The sequence below is a fragment of the Pseudoliparis swirei genome, chromosome 17, assembly GCF_029220125.1.
Source record: "Pseudoliparis swirei isolate HS2019 ecotype Mariana Trench chromosome 17, NWPU_hadal_v1, whole genome shotgun sequence".
Classification (NCBI taxonomy): Eukaryota; Metazoa; Chordata; class Actinopteri; order Perciformes; family Liparidae; genus Pseudoliparis; species Pseudoliparis swirei.
The window spans coordinates 13,649,263-13,665,512 of record NC_079404.1 but is presented as its reverse complement, the minus strand read 5'-3'; the positions used below and the strand labels follow the sequence as shown (position 1 = coordinate 13,665,512).

Here is a 16,250-nt window from a genome sequence, read left to right as displayed (position 1 = left end):
CTCTTGCTTGATAAATATTTAAAGCCTACACAACATTTTATTAAAATATCTAGATGATACATTAATAAGGAAACCAACATTAATGTTTAATTAATTATATGGCAGGAACAACTGAAATACCTCATATAATCTGTCAAAAACAATCACAATATCTCCATCCTATGAACATTATTTTTCAAAATATGAATCTTTTTCAAAAGAAATAAATACATTACATTTTCAGTTATCACAGCAGAACATGTTGACTAGATAGAAGAATGACTGTGTATTCTTTGACTACAGGTATATTACTGTATCTCTTTTTCTTGCCAACAGTTGGGTATGTACACATTACAGCATGAACTCTTAACAGCGTTCGCACACAATATGGCAGGTGTCCATTTTCTTTTTTAGGATTGTACAATGATAATTAGAGGAAATTATGTAATGCTGTGTTTTTATTCAGTGGAATACATTTGTCTTCAAGGATGTCTTCATTCTTGTAATTTGCGTTCCAGCTCTGAGAACACCGTTGCATTGATTTCATCCACTTCATCTTCCACCTGGGCAAAAAAAGACAATGGACCAAATGTGAAACATGACGAAAAAGTTTGTAAAGACATATTTGATCAACTTTTTAATCCTGACAAAAACTTGGTTCAGCGCAAGTAAGTAATTGAACATTTACTGTCTAGGTTCATTGCTCAGTCTTTAATTAAAATGAGATTACAGAATAATTTTCTTTAATTAAAATAAGATGACAGAATAAATTTCTGCATATGAGAATTTCAATATTTAGACAGTAACTTCTAAAAAAACATTCTGCAATAAATACAATCCTGAATTCTTGGTCGGACAATAAAAACCTGTAATAATCTCTGCTTATCTACAAAAACAAACCCTGTCAAAACTGATCTTGTTAATCACCTGTTCTACGTTGTCTACTTCTGGGACATAAAACTGCAACATGTTCTGAATGCCATTCTTAAGGGTAACTGAAGAACTGGGACACCCTGTGCAGGAACCAACCAGCTTCAGCTTGACTGTGCCCGCCTCAAAGCCCTTAAAAATGACATCGCCTCCATCCTCCTGCACTGTAGGTCTTGTGGGGGAAAGAGACCATATCAATTTGTTCAGAACAAAGCAGCTAACAGGACAGACAGATTAACACGGTTATCTCAGCAAGTCATTTACGACACCTAGACCATCAGTCAGGAGTACTCAGAAAACATCTGAAAAGGAAACATTTGATCAGGATAGAAATAACATTTATGATACATACAATAAAACAGCAAGTTATCCAATTGATTGAGAGCCCTGCAAAACAATCCAATGTGTCTGTACTGTTGGTCTAGGCACAAATGGCAAATAAAACCCCTTGAACCTTGAATTGCAATAGACCCACTTTGCCCGTTATTAATATGCGTCTTGGGTGATCCGACCTCAAGGGAAAGCTCTGCGTACAGGTGTGTATGCACCCACATTGCATTGAGGACGCAATGAGATCCAATAGCTCAGACTACACCCGGAGGTGGTCTAGGGCACATATTGACAAATTATTTCCGCAGTTTGGACATGAATGTGGGCTATGGGCCTACTCAACTTGTGCGTGTGTGTGTGTGTGTGTGTGTCACTCGGTGAAGCACATCAGTTGTGTCACCGAGGGTTACGTTGGGCCTAAACACTTTGATGATAAAATCACTTTATTACTCCAACATTGTCAACTTAAGTGCATAACAACTTCACTCTTTCCGTTCCAATCTTTCACAATTAAAGCCCGAGACTCATTGGCCCAACAATTCATGAAGAGACCACTCAGCAAAATAGCCTAATATATAGTTATATAACTTAATATATTGTCTGTGATCTCTCTGTGTTTTTGTTAAGGTGCTCTCCACAGAACTGACACCTGCCTACCTTCATCCCCGCCTCTCTAGCCCTGCGTCTTTGGCAGGCAATGGTGGCGGTGAGCAGAACAGTAGTCAATGCCCTTATGTTTTTAGGTTTATAAAATGTACCAGAATTCACGACTATGTAGGATATTACTCGTCCTTTGTATCAAAGTTTTAAAAACCACAACGCACTTAGTGTTTGCAAACCGAAATGAAACATTTACATTTTGCATATAGAGGAAAATAAATATAAAGAATACAAATAGGAATAAATCAAATAAGAGGTATAAACAACAATAATATGAATTGAAGTAAACATGTGAACTAAAAAGAGAGAGATTAGATGTCTGTTCAGTTGATTAGCAGGCGGCATAAATGTTCGCATGAAGCCCTCAGCTTTGCTAAATTGGCTTCTGGTTATTGGTTTTGTACCTGATTCTGGTGTCCAGAAGCTCTTTTATCATAGACACAATATCATCATCATCTTCAGAATTACCTACAAAAAAGAAAATGTACAGATTGGATATTTACACAGAGTACAGTAGCTCTAAGATGCCTACTATCCGGACATTGTACACTCACTGCTTTCATGGTGCACCACCCCCGTTGTTATTGGGTCACCACTCTCATAGAAATTAGCAATGGCCTCCAAAGCATGCCGCTTAATGTCTGTCCATTCCACATCCTCATCTGCCTGATAGGAAAACAAACAGGTGTTGATTCTCCGCAAAGATTTCATATGAACAAAATTCAAGAGACAAGCTGTTCGAGGACATGTACTACTTACTTTAGTGACTGTGATGAAGTCAGGGCCATAGAACACACTTTTTACTCCTTCAATTTCGAACAGGTCCCTGAAAGAGACACGTTATCATGTTATTGTTCAACAAACATAAACAACATACAGATGATTCATTCATGTTTGTTAAATTGATGATAAGGACATCCGCTTGTGCGGGCTTTTAGCTACAGTGTCACTGATTATCGCACTGCTTTTTACAATGTTGTCGTTTACGGCAAGACAAGACAAAATGTATCAGCAAACAAAATATATGGACACAATTCTTCCCTGCAGTCAGAAACCCTGAAGTATCACAGACTGTAATTTGCACAGGATGCATTTGTCACATCTACTGTATGTACTCTTCTACCAAACAACTCAATCACTGTCTGATATTAAATAAACCACCATGAATAGCTCAATGAAGATAACAACAATTGATAAACTATTATACAAAAAAGAAAAGAGAATTGAAAAGCGACACGACTTTTAAGCCTATATTTTAAATTATAAACATCAACATTTGAGTTAACAAAGACACTTTAGATTCCTCCTTTTTAAAATTGCTTCTTTAAAAAATCAAAACAGTAGTGTCAAAAAGTACAAGCGTGAACTTGGCACTCAACCTGGCTAAAGAAGAACATCCAGCTGAGCTCGGAGTGGGAAAGTCAAGCGTCCCACTTTGCAGGACAGGTTTACCCGGGAGGAACTTCAAGCTTCTGGGGTTTGGAGTGTCTTGAGTCTGGATGGACAGCAGTCTTACTGAAAGATAGTGAAAAAACAATTCCTTTTTTCAGTTTTACATTTTCATTTTCCTTGTCTCCAATCAGCAATATGTTCGCAAGTGAGGGTATTTAGATGTCCACACAAGGGTCGCTCACTTGACAAGTGAATGGTTCCTATCCCGGACAGAGGCTGGGCTTTACTGAAGACCTGGGTCGAGCACTGTGATCGGTATGAGCTTCTGGTTTTGACTGGACACCTTGAAACGTAAAGAATAATTGCCTTGTCAGTGAATAAGACTAAAAGTAATTCATTTCTTGAAGAACGATTAAATCGTCGGGGGACTAAAATGGTCGCTGTTATCTCGGTGTTTCGATGGAACGGAACAAGTCTAGTGACATTTTAGTGCACAGCCCAGCTCGCTGCTGCTAGTGGCGGATTGACATGCGTGAGATCTGGAAAAACATGAGAAAATCAAAAAGCGAGAACAAATGTGAAATAACCAGACCCGCTGTGTCGATATCTCCACCTATAACTCCGTTTAATGGTTCAAAGCGACACGCCATTAACGTAACCTATGTCGCAGTTTGCTACTTATCCTTAGCTTAGCGAGGAGTACCATCTCGACCACACGGCGTTCATATCTAGTACAAGCATTGTAACTCGTCATATCAGCAGTACAACGTGTTTACGAACGATATACCACAGCTGTGAAGGTGCACACCTAAAGTTAGGCGTATTTGTTCTCCGTAACAACTGCTGAAGTCCCCATCTCATGTGCGCCGCCATTTTGTTTGTTTTGAAGATGAGCACCTCGTGTGGCGGAAAGCGCGTAATCCTGATAAAGCTGCGAATAGTTTCTGTTTCTGATCTTTCGTAGAAAAATAATGTATTGCTATGAAGAGACACACGAAAAGAAATAAAAGTTTTTTACAAAATCTCCTTGCTCATATATTTATTAAGAAGAATCCCCGTTAAAAATAAATAAAAAAGAACACATGAGACATTACAGCAGTGGGGGAAAATGTAATATTGTTATTTCTAGATTCTCATTTTCACTTGCATGATTTTTCATATATATATATGTATATATATATATATATATATATGTATGTATACATATATATATAAATATATGGATTTTTGGAGGAGCCTGACAACATTTCACAGAAAATGTTGTGCATATGACAAATCAAAAACATGAACTTTAATCTGCCATGTAAACAGTAATTATAGCGGTGGAGTAAATGTAATGGAGTTAAAATAAAATAAAATATTTTTATGAATAAGAATAACATAAAATAAAAAGTCAATTATATTAGCTAGACATGAACTTCAAAACTGTACTTACTGGAGTAAATGTACTTAGATCATTTCTAGCACTGGATAAAATAAAAAATCATTTCCCTTCAACAATCCTGACAAGACTTATCTGGCAGTGTGTCCCAGTGGCTAACTTAACATGAAGCAATTGTTTGGACTAGAACAAACAATGTGACAGCATCAAGGAGGCCCACCCCATGTTTGCCAACATGTGTTCTGACAGGGCAAGGTGGTGCTCCAAAGGAGTGGCAGAGAAAGAGAGTCTCTCCCATAAAAGCACAACTACTTTGAGTGGTGGAAGAGTCTTGCTCACCGCAACAGTGCACTGGTGTGCATGCTTGAAGAACCTGAATGACAGGGTTTGGTCTTACCTTTTGGTTCCAGTAGGTCTGACTCCGCGAGCAACCCTTCAAAAGTTCGACCACTGAGTGTTTTGAAGACACCTGGATTTGAGGAAAACCTGTTGTAACTTGTTACTTGCCTTCTTCACGACTAAGACATGGTACTCTGGATTATTCTTCCCATCTCCCTCTCTCTGGTTTCCTTCACTGGAACATGGACTGTGTAAGTTTACCAGAAATTCACACTTTTTGTCATCAGTCTTTAAACTGTGGTGCAGTTATGATGATGTGCTTTTACAAGATCTGCTCTTGTTTGCCAAGTTTAGTCTTCAACCCTGTGAAACTTCTCAGTAAATAAATCAGTTCATTCATAGTCTTCACATCTGAAAGCTTGACATTTAAAGACGACAAGGAAGCTGTTGGTGTAATGTTTCATGAAAATGTGACTTCAGGATTATCAAGATTTGACAAGTATTTGAACTGTATATTCCAGGCTAAAGACATTGAGATTCCAGTAGTGATAACACTTGCCCTTAATCGGAAATTACGAGAAGTGTTTTTATGATAATATTGTAACTTTATGTAGGTCTTTGCTCACCGTGAAAAGCATATTTGTAATTGTTCAGAGTGAGAGCAGCATGTAAAGCTTATCTGCTGCCTACACGTCATTCAATGAGGCAGGTTGAAAATATGTGATCCGGCTTGTTTGTCTGGCGAAAGGCAAGCACACAAGCCTTTCAAGATATGCCAGTATGCAAACAGACCAACTGCTTTAATATGTATATTTCTAAGCTTACTTGTTATTCATGTTTCTAGTCATCAAGCTCTGTTAGCTATCAGTGAATGCCCTTGCAGTGAAGCTTCCCCTCATTCCACTTCCATTTTGAGCTATTTTTCAGCAAATTGCAGGAGCTCAAACTTCAGACCTGAGTCAGATGTTCTTTTGTTGTCAGTGTCAGAGTAATATTTGTGTGATAGTTTATGTAAGAATGAGTGTGAGTTGTACTGTATCACAATACAACTCATGCTCATTCTTCAGGAGTACAATAACATCAATGAAAGAGTAGAGAGCTCTGTTCTAACTGTGGTCATTTATTGCCACCCACAGTTTTGAAGAGTAAGAAAAAATATACTTCCCCGAAATCCTCATCAATTAATCTGTTCAGAGAAACTAGAAGATGATGCTTTTTATCTTAAATTACAACACCAATAATACAAACGCTTGAATCTTAATCCTCAATCCTCAAACATCAATAGTCCAAATAATACAACGTTTTTCACTATTTTGTTTCATATTTTCAGATATGGCCTGGCCTTCGCTTACAATCATGTGTGCTCTCTCAGTGACTGGTGAGTTGTCTCGTTACTGTTTGTAGTTGACCATCATTATTTGGATGTGACCGAATCTCCAGAACCTCGTCATTTGTTTTCAGGGGGAATACCAACTACTGCAAAGTGAACCGGACCACTGGATGTTGCTTTGTTCCCACTATAAGGTGAGAATGCACTTCATTACACCTTTTGATGATCCTTTCCAATAAATGTAAACAGGGAAGTGTAATTTAATACCAGTGACTTCCCCAGTGCTTAGCAAAACGGTTTGGAATGAGAAAAAACAAAACTTTCCTGACAATACAGCCTTGTGTTTTTTTTCTTGCGGAACTTCTCATTATTTTTTATTTTTTTTAGCTCAAGTGGAATACACGCACCAGAACATTCTCTTTTTACAGCCACAATCAACGGTGGATCCTTTCTGTGTGAGTTAACCTGCTAAGCATCTAACACAGTATACGCGATGTGAGCCATGTCTGTTTTAACCACTGTGATCTCCCCTCTAGTTCTGCTCTTCTCTATATTCCACCATGCACATATTATGGAGAAACATGCATGCCACTCCATGCTGAGCAAGTTTGCACTTGTCTTTGGTGTGGTGGCAGCCTTGGGGGCATTCGCAGCTGGAAACTGCAATGTAAGTATTGCACATCCTGCTGCATCTGAATATGTTTAATTAGCAGCTTTAAATTGCTATCAAAGGGCCCATATAACCTGAGAGAGAAACCAATCTCAAAGAACAGTCACTAGAGTTAATAGAATATGAACAATAAAGCTGAATAGCTTGTTTGCACTTGTGCTTGAACGGCAAACAAAGGTGGGTCATATTTGTTTTATGTCACCTGTTGTGATTCATTGGAGCACAAGCAAAGTTTGTCCAGGCTTCTCCACCTCTTTTACTATTTTTAACACAAGATGGATCGGTTTGCAGTAAGCTGTACCATTTTTATTGAACTCGTATCAAAAGTATATCAATAGTCAACTTCTGTCCATCCCCCACAGCCAGGTTACCTGTCACTGCTCCACTACCTCGGCGCTGCCCTGAGTTTCATGTGCATCTGCTTCTACACGGTGCTGCTCACTGTGCTGACCGGGAAGTGTGAGCTGACCGGATTTGAGAAGATTCTCTACCCGTTCCGCATCACCTCCACTGTGGTTCAAACCATCGTCACCATCTGCTGTATCCTTTCCTAAGTTAAATGTGTGGTAGGTATTCTACACCCGTCTTCTTGTTAAGGGCAGTTGGGGTGAAAGGTGTGGGGTGAGTGGAGACACTTGGGCAACAGACCTGTTACACTCTCCAGCTGCTCTATAGCACTCGTATATTCCCTTGGTGCCATGTGTGGAGCTGCTGCTCCTGTTTACAGAGTGGGACCAGCCACGACACCCTCTATTACAGATGCACATTAGAATCAACAGTATTTTAAGATTTCCTCTGGTTTAAATCTAAACTGCACGTGAAACAACCTGCATTCTCTGTACCAGGAGTGGGTTGAATGTCATTAGTTGGAAGATGGACATCTAAATGTGGCGATTGAGCCTCTTGGCCCCTAGTTTGTAGTGGCTCAAATGTAGGGCATTATCTATAAACGCTGGCCCAGATGTGAGAGATCAAATTGTACTCCAGTTTGAAAAAAGGTGACGGGCTTCCTTGTACTTGGTATAAAGTGTTGAGGTTGTTCCTCAATGTTATTGAACAGATCTCCACTTGGCTGAGAAGCAATTTACAATTTAAAGGTTTTTACAAGTGACTGACTACAACTGTTTCATACATCCTTGACCTGAACCCCTTCAGATACGGTTTTTTTTGCCCAGGAGGAGTACTATTACGTTCACCTGTCGGCTATATTTGAATGGATGCTCAGCTTCAACCTGGAGCTGTTTGAGTTGAGCTTCGTCGTGGAGTTTTGGTTCTTCTCGTCCTTCATGCTCTCAAACTTGTTGAACAGACGAGAGGAAGAAAAGCCTTTGATGTTGACTCTGTCCTGATATGTGGCTGCCAGGGTCCAGGTGCAGCGCATGGGCAGTGACGATGGACTGAGTAAGACATCTGGACCGTAGCTGGAGGAGCAATACTTTTTACCATCATTCTGCTCGAATGGATTCAAAGCCATTTATGGATTATGACCACTTTTACTCCACTCTTGCCAAGAATTTAATGATTGTCTTTACTGGGTGTGGGTAGTTCTTATTCCTTATTTATTAAAACAAGCTTGTACAGCAAATGACCAAAACACATCAGTTGTATTATGCTTTCATGAAAGCCATGTCAATGCTCTGCCAACAGAACAATTAGCCTGATGTGTCTTATTGTTCATTTTTTGTTACACTTTATCGGACATTAATATGATCAACAATGATAAAAATATCACTGTTAGCTTCATATTAAGGTTCTTTTAATTATTTGCGAATAGCTTTGGCACTTTAATAAAAATCCTGACCACTGTTAACACCGAGATGTTATTCCGTTGCAGTGCACATGTTCAGATATTTTAATTCCCTATGACGTCAGAAGGCCCGGTTTGGCTGGATGACTCATACGGAGTGACAGACAAAATAGGGTATTCACTGACACATACTTAAAACAAAGACATCAACTGGGCAGGTGAATGATTAAGAGGTATCGGGTTCAGTTGGTTGTGTACAGTAGTCTTTGTCCTTTCCATATCTTTAGGTGTAGTCTGTTTAATGTGTGAGTCAGAGGACAAGCTAGTGAGTAAATCTAAAAGGAATTCCCCTTTAAAGTAACAAGGCCATGAAAATGTACTTTGTTTCTCAAATTAATTATTCCAATATTTTGTCTCAATTACAAGGTTGCTGGATCCAATTAGCAGGCGCAAGTCTTATTTTTACACAAGTCAGTGCAACACTGAACCATAAACATCCACAAAATGAGACGATGTCGGTCTGGTTTTAATGCAAAGCACTTAACCTTTACTTGAAAGAAGGTAATATACATCCTGGAATTACAGATACATTATGAGCAAAATCATTTCACAATGAATATCATCTTTCCTTTGCATTAACCAAGAGAGGAGTGACATTATCTACAGTTTTAGTTAGGAAGAGAGCAGTGAAAAGCACACCTAATTCTTTCAGCATCTTTACTGTAAAAAATGTCATATATGCAGAAGTCCACAATAACAAAAAAAGAGAAGAAAAACAAATCATTTTTGAAAAGAAAACAGGTTTCATGGTTATCTTTCAACTAAGTAATTTATCGGCAATGCATACATTATAAATAAATGTAAGGGGAAGAAAAAAAGTTCAAAAACTACTACAAGCAATATTCCACAATTCCAGCATGGCTGAAACAATAAGTGGCCTTAAATCCAAACCATATACTTTGGAGTGTGACCATAGCTGTTACAAATCTTTAAAATACTGTAGATTATTCAAGCTTGTGTGTCTGAAAGCCCACTCTTCTGGAGAAATAAAGTTAAAATTGCCCTTAAAATTGTTTCCGTGGAGGGATAAGGTGCCTACTTTTGGCCATATTTATCTGTGAGGTGAGAAACTGTTCGTGTAAGGATTGAGAAATTCAGCATGAGAAAAACACAAGGCTGTACTGTCAAGAACATTTTGTTTTTTGCAATTCCAAACCATTTAGTTGTGAAAAAAAAAGCTTTTTCTTAGCTAAGCTAGGGGAGGTCACTGGTATAAATCACAGAACTCTTCAACTCTAAAAAGGAAATAATTTGTGTTCTCTAGCTCATGAGTGACATTTTGAGCCAAATACTCCTTTCTGGCCTCCTTCCTATTCATAAGCATCGCCCCGCTGGCTTCTCACGTTGGGGGAAGCTCCAACTGTACACACTTTGAACAAAGACACTACAGTAGTTGACAACTCAAATTATCATTGGGATGATGCGGTTTGGTAATTGTTTGACTCCGGCAAGTTGAAACGGGGGTGACAGAGTTTTTCAAACGGAGTACAAGTTCTTGGTGGTGGATCCGCTCTTGCTGGATGTGTCGTCATGTGACTGGTAGCCGATAATGGCTTTGTTGGGAATGCTCAGACGCTCTTTATAATTTTGCCTGTGGAAAGACAAGAAGATGAGTGGCAATCAAGTGTCTCCATCTAGTGATCTGCCTCAGTATTTTCTATCACTTGTACTTGCATTATTTCCTATGGACACCTCAGGTGACTCACCCTATCGTCATGATGGCGTCCCTGTTTTGGCAGCTGCTAGTCCAGATGGCTATTTTGTCCCCTTTTGGTCTGACGTTGACCACAGCTCCACACACATCTTCACTTGCCTCGTCAAACGACTCACCGACTAAACACAAGAGCTGCAAAACACACAAAACACGACACGCTATATGAATCATACTGTTGTTTTATTTATAAATCTCAACCGATCAGAAGGTAACGGTTCATCGGTTATTTGATCAATGAAAACGGTCATCCTACCGTCTCCATCCAGTAGCGGTCGAGGTCATTGTGCCTCTGTTGCTTATTGAGAGTCATTAGCCATCGTCCTCCAAGCTTGTTCCTGTCGTCCTCCCACATCGGCTTGATCCCATCCTGACACAAAGTGGAAGGTTAAATACTTCACGATTGGTTTCTTGAAATTGTAGCACTTTTGTGAATTTGCAGTCATAAGTTTAGTTCTGCTGCTCAAACAAGTCAAATGTGTACATGCTGCAAACCACAAAGGTCGAAAGGGGAAACTAATTTGTTCAACAACAAAAAAAATATATTTTTTTAAAGACCTTACCTTAAATAAACAATAATCGCAACCAAAGCCAAGTTTGCTTGGTTGCTGTATGTGGTTGTATAATCTGTAAGAAACAGAATAGTGTTAAAAGTATTCCAAAATGTTGAATCAAGCGACAGTACAAGCTTTATCTGCCATCATTCAGATTGATGGAACAGTGAAGGTATACATATTGAGCTCCTTCTACACAAGCACCTCAAACTGTAAACGGTCCGATGATTTACGTGTCATGTGACCGTTTCAGTTGTTTTCCTGTAAAAAAGTGCTCTAACTTGAGGCATATTAATATAACTAACATCCATCCTAGCCAGTATTTTTTAAATACTACATATGCACATACAATAAGGAAAACGTAACCGTAAACAAAGAGTTGATGCACACTCAAGCAACATCCTAATCTCATTATAGGATTAGTAGAGAAAACTTACGCCCAAAAGTCTTCCACAGTGTCAAACTTGGAAATGAGACGCAAGTTCTCCGTCCAGCTTTTGCTCTTGTCGTTTTTAAAATACCACAGGGCCCATCTGAGAGAGGGAAACAACAGAATTAAAACACTCAGTATTTATACGACTGGAGTAGTAGTAGAAAAAAAATCACAATCATTTGTTTGCGATCGGCGCCGTCATTCTTTTATCTATTCAGGAGAGCAGGGGAGGGATGAGAGCAACGAGAGGACATTAGCTGAACCCTGTGTCCCCTCCATCCCCAACCTCACCACAAATAGTAACCAACCACCCACCCACGTGTCATAAACATAGATACTACACTAAAAGACAAACCACAGCGAGATGCTGTCCTCATGCTCTGTAGCAACACCACTGACACACATTATTACACAACACAGGTGTATCATTAGTGGAAATGGAGACGAGACAGCACACGGGCGTGACTCCTCTGGTGAACCGAGGACAGTTTGTTAAGTCAGTGCTGGATTTATTAAGGAATCATAATCCATTCAGCCCGTTCCTTTGGCGTGGGTGGCAGATTGTTTTGCCAAACACAGATGCGGGGTTGCATATTTTTAGTACCGATACTCCATTAAAATAGCGCGCAACAGAGCGCCCTCACTGCTCCGCTCTGTCATCCTGCCTGCACGTGTTGACTGCAAGGGGGCGGGGCTACTCAGCGCTCGACAGGCAGCGCTCATTCACAGCGGAGATCGCCGGGGAGGCAACATGGCGGAGCATTTGCCGACCAGCCTCCGCTTTTTGTAAAAGAAAAAGGATAAAGAAGTGAAATCTGGTAATACTTGGCTACATTGCAGACAGTGAAGGAAAGCCTGACAAAACGGCTACATGCTGGTGGAGCATGAGAGTTGGGGGGGCAATGTGCGCCGCAGAGCTCCGGCGCGCGAGACGGAGAGCCGAGAAGTGTTAACGCGACACGGAGAGACAGAAATGACATGCTGTTGTGTAGAGACGATCAATAACAGACGGCTGTTTAGTTTAATAAAAGAACAAAGACGTGCTCTTTAAGAAAAGGGACCTTACTTCTGCTGTAATCTGGCGCGATAGAGAAAATTACAGGGTGGCGGGCGGAGACTTTTTATTTTTAAACTAAACATTTTCTGGGAGCCATATGCTGTCACCGGAAGAGCCATATGTTCCTGACCCCTGGTCTAATACAACAAATTCTACCTTCATAAAGGTCATAATGTTAAGTTTTTGTAGATGTATTTAGAGATGTTGACTCAACAGTCGGAGGCTGTAGTTTGTGGTGCTGTTGAAATGTATTGCGTTATACTGACAGGTATTTCTATGATTTCTCGATCACCAACGAGGGTAGGCAACAGAACAGCAACGCATCTCTATATAATCAGGATATATTGCAAGAGTGGATTAGAAAGCATTAGTTTTAGATAGGTTTACCAAAAATACTTGAAACTGAGCCTATACTTTTAAGTAATATTTCACAACACACCAGTCTAACACAATTCTCATTAATTCAACAAGCCAGGGCTTTCTCATAGTGAAGAGAGAAGCGACCGCATCTAGCCCTCTTACTGAGACATTCGCCATTAAGGGTGTGACAGCGAAGCATCACGATAGAATTACGCCACCGTCTGTTTAAATCAAATCTGTGCACCTAAAACCGGAACAGCTAAAGTAGCAGATGTGGACAACCTTGACCTCCGAAGCGGGGCTGAACAAGCAGAATGGCCGAGAAGTGACTTTACTGAGTGAACTATTCAGCATTTCCTAAGCCGACTGTACAATGCGACTGAATAGGTCGTCACCACCACAGAACTATGATAACATTTTTAAAAGGACAATAGTGAACAACAATTGCCCCACTAACACGAGTTGGAAGCAGAATTCTTTATCCACTACGTGTAATTTAAACCTCAATACAGATCAAATGTAGCTGTAAATTGTTTACTATTAAGATGTTCTTTTCTTTGCCATGGCGTCTTCAACACAATACATATGAATTTTTTACTTTTTTATTAGGGTTAATATGTTGCTCCAAATCGTTTTAGTAAAAATGTCATAGCGAAACACAAGGACCAAGATGTTTAACAGTAAACAAACACATAAGAGTCATTACGGAGAGGCAATTTAACGACTTTCTATCATCAAATCCAGCAGTTCGCAATTTGACAGCAGTCGTTAACATTCAAAATCAGCAAATACCCTTCTTCTAGAAATTAGCTTCAGTCCCATTATTTATGTTAAAACACATGTTATCAAGCATTACAGCTTTTGTTACACAGATATGGCTGTACGTGTGAGGACCTGCACCTTGTGGTTGAAATATCCCATCAAACATAGCAGCTGGTTTATTCTCACCTGTTTTGCAATGGGTGCTTGATATAGTCCTCAGGATTCACAACGACTTCGCTCTCAGTTTGTGGGGTTTCTTCAGGTTCAGGTTCAGGTGCTTTCTGCAGAGAAAGAAACCCAAATGGCATATATTGTATTACAACCCAATAAATATATGAATTACAAATACTTCATCACTGTATGTCCACTGACCATCATAAAAGTGCTGATGCGAGTTTACAGTATTTATGTTTGAATAGTTTTGACATGAGGCTGGATTTGATTCCTGTTATGTCACAATGCAGATTACATCTCTGTAAATGAATGTATTGTTCTGATCTACACGTAATTATCATAGGTACATTACCATTGCGTGAACCTGTATACATGGTCGAGCTGAATTAATAACTTGTCACTTGCAAGAACCTTTTATATTTGAGGTGTGAATTGAAAAACATGAAACTGTGATACTAGTTAAATGTATATTCGTAACTTCCTCGTAAAATCCTCCACCTGGTAGGCCATTACATCCACGTTGCAACTTATTTCTCAGAGACCACCACTCTGTCGAACACACACACTGTTAACGTTATAGCTATATCTCCAGAAACATTGACACACAGTCAGTAAATGTTGGTGAGAGAAGTTAACGTCGCTAGCATTAGTTTTAGCAGACGTGCTAAGCTAGCTACAAGCTAGAGACACACGTGTCAAGATTATCAAATATATAATTAATAATATGGCGGTACGAGTATTTAAAGGTGACGATGGTTGTATATAATCACCGAGATTTTACTCAAATATCGTAGAAGATTCAAACAAATCATGGATTGTAGTTTGAATGAACGCCGCGCAGGCAGTCCCTCCCCGATAACAAAGTCCGGCACTGCCTTTCACATCACATGCTAGCTGCTAACGTCCATTGAGATCCACGACAGCGGACACGTCTGTGTGCAGAAACACAACCATGTCCCCAATATGGTAGGCCCGTTTGGAGGAAGCTAGATTATAAAATAAAAGTGTTGGCTGTAGTGCAGATGCGGCGAGTCCTTCCATGAACATTGCTCGGCTTATTTTTGTTCTTATCTCTTGTGTCTCTTACCGGCTCGGATGTCGCCATCTTGACTGTAGAAATGTTCTGCTCGTTCAGCGCTTCTGCGTCACACTCCTGCCACTCACTCGACTACGGAAGTTCAGTTCACCAGAGAAGTGAAAATGTCAAACTCTAATATATTTATAAATAGTTATATGTGTATATATATGTATTTATATAGTTATATGTGTATATATATTTTTTAAATTAATTATAAATATATATATATATGTTTATGTATATATTTACATAGGAATCTATTTTCTGGGCTCACAGTGTTTTTCTTGTCTCTTATAAATCTACCATTTCAATTCAATTCAGTTTATTTATTATAGCCCAGAATCACAAATACAAATTTGCCTCAGAGGGCTTTAAAATCTGTACACATACAACATACCTGTTCCGGGACCTCACATCGGATCAGGAAAAACTCCCCAAAAAAACAGAAGAAACCCTTTCACAGGGAAAAAAGATAAGAAGCCTTCAGGAGAGCAACAGAGGAGGATCCCTCACCCGGATGGACAGAAACAATAATAAATAAAATAAAAACATTGATTCAGTATAATAGAGGAAATTAAATTGGAATGAATCTATAATAATAATAGATTAAAAACATCTCTATTTTCAAATTATTTGTTGCGATTGCAGTGCGAAATACTGCGATGCTCAGGATGTTGATTCATTATCTCAACACTTTTATTCTCATTATGCTTGGCTTGTGCGGGAATGGTAATATTTATGATTCAGATTTTTTTATAGATTTGACTTAACTCCCGAGAAGAACTCTACCATTTGTTAAACATATTACAATTATACAGTTGCAAAATACTCTCACATCGTCAATGTAATTTGAGAAACATTTTGAATAAATTATAATTCCAGTCCTGGAGATAAACTGAACAAAAACCAGAGGTGATTCAAACCAAGACTTTAAGAGGAAAACGTTTAAATTATTCAAATGAAATTGAGTTTGGGAAAATTTAGAGAGGAAAAAGTAAAAAGGATTTTTTTGAATAAGAACTAACTCATGAAATAAAGAGAAAGTGATTCAACACCACTTTAAGAGGAGAAAACGTTTAAATTATTAAAAAATGATTGAGGGTGGGGAAAGAGAGGAAAAAAAAAAAAAAATTTTTTGAATAAGAACTAACTCATGAAATAAGTTGTATAAATTATAATTCCAGTCCTGGAGATAAACTGAACAAAAACCAGAGGTGATTCAAACCAAGACTTTAAGAGGAAAACGTTTAAATTATTAAAATGAAATTGAGTGTGGGAAAATTTAGAGAGGAAAAAGTAAAAA

The 16,250-nt window shown here is 38.9% G+C and overlaps 3 protein-coding genes across 7 annotated transcripts; 1 reads left to right on the top strand and 2 right to left on the bottom strand.

The window, feature by feature from the left end:
- Positions 1-65: 65 nt before the first annotated feature.
- Positions 66-4,194, bottom strand: zgc:110319 (uncharacterized protein LOC796111 homolog). 2 transcript variants are annotated; one of them, XM_056435141.1, is made up of 8 exons: positions 4,100-4,194; positions 3,534-3,634; positions 3,279-3,414; positions 2,659-2,725; positions 2,454-2,565; positions 2,304-2,367; positions 907-1,081; positions 66-542 (listed from the first exon to the last, which is right to left on the bottom strand). In XM_056435141.1, the coding sequence occupies exons 1-8, from the start codon at positions 4,162-4,164 to the stop codon at positions 474-476; spliced, it is 789 nt and encodes a 262-aa protein (XP_056291116.1). In that variant the 5' UTR covers positions 4,165-4,194; the 3' UTR covers positions 66-473. The 2 variants fall into 2 exon arrangements, with proteins under 2 accessions (XP_056291116.1, XP_056291115.1); XM_056435140.1 differs by having other exon boundaries at positions 4,079-4,164.
- Positions 4,195-4,941: 747 nt separating this feature from the next.
- On the top strand, positions 4,942-8,821 carry si:dkey-228d14.5 (uncharacterized protein LOC796266 homolog). The gene is made up of 7 exons (XM_056435118.1): positions 4,942-5,262; positions 6,342-6,389; positions 6,473-6,535; positions 6,729-6,796; positions 6,878-7,008; positions 7,374-7,551; positions 8,167-8,821. The coding sequence occupies exons 1-7, from the start codon at positions 5,198-5,200 to the stop codon at positions 8,358-8,360; spliced, it is 747 nt and encodes a 248-aa protein (XP_056291093.1). The 5' UTR covers positions 4,942-5,197; the 3' UTR covers positions 8,361-8,821.
- A 445-nt stretch (positions 8,822-9,266) lies between these two features.
- Positions 9,267-15,017, bottom strand: eif4e1c (eukaryotic translation initiation factor 4E family member 1c). Of its 4 annotated transcripts, none has more exons than XM_056435120.1 (7): positions 14,957-15,017; positions 13,882-13,976; positions 11,521-11,616; positions 11,093-11,156; positions 10,786-10,899; positions 10,525-10,664; positions 9,267-10,409 (listed from the first exon to the last, which is right to left on the bottom strand). In XM_056435120.1, exons 1-7 carry the CDS (start codon positions 14,972-14,974, stop codon positions 10,295-10,297), a joined length of 642 nt encoding a protein of 213 aa, XP_056291095.1. In that variant the 5' UTR covers positions 14,975-15,017; the 3' UTR covers positions 9,267-10,294. The 4 variants fall into 4 exon arrangements, with proteins under 4 accessions (XP_056291095.1, XP_056291094.1, XP_056291097.1 ...); XM_056435119.1 differs by lacking the exon at positions 14,957-15,017 and adding an exon at positions 14,640-14,873; XM_056435122.1 differs by lacking the exon at positions 14,957-15,017 and adding an exon at positions 14,222-14,356.
- Positions 15,018-16,250: the final 1,233 nt, after the last annotated feature.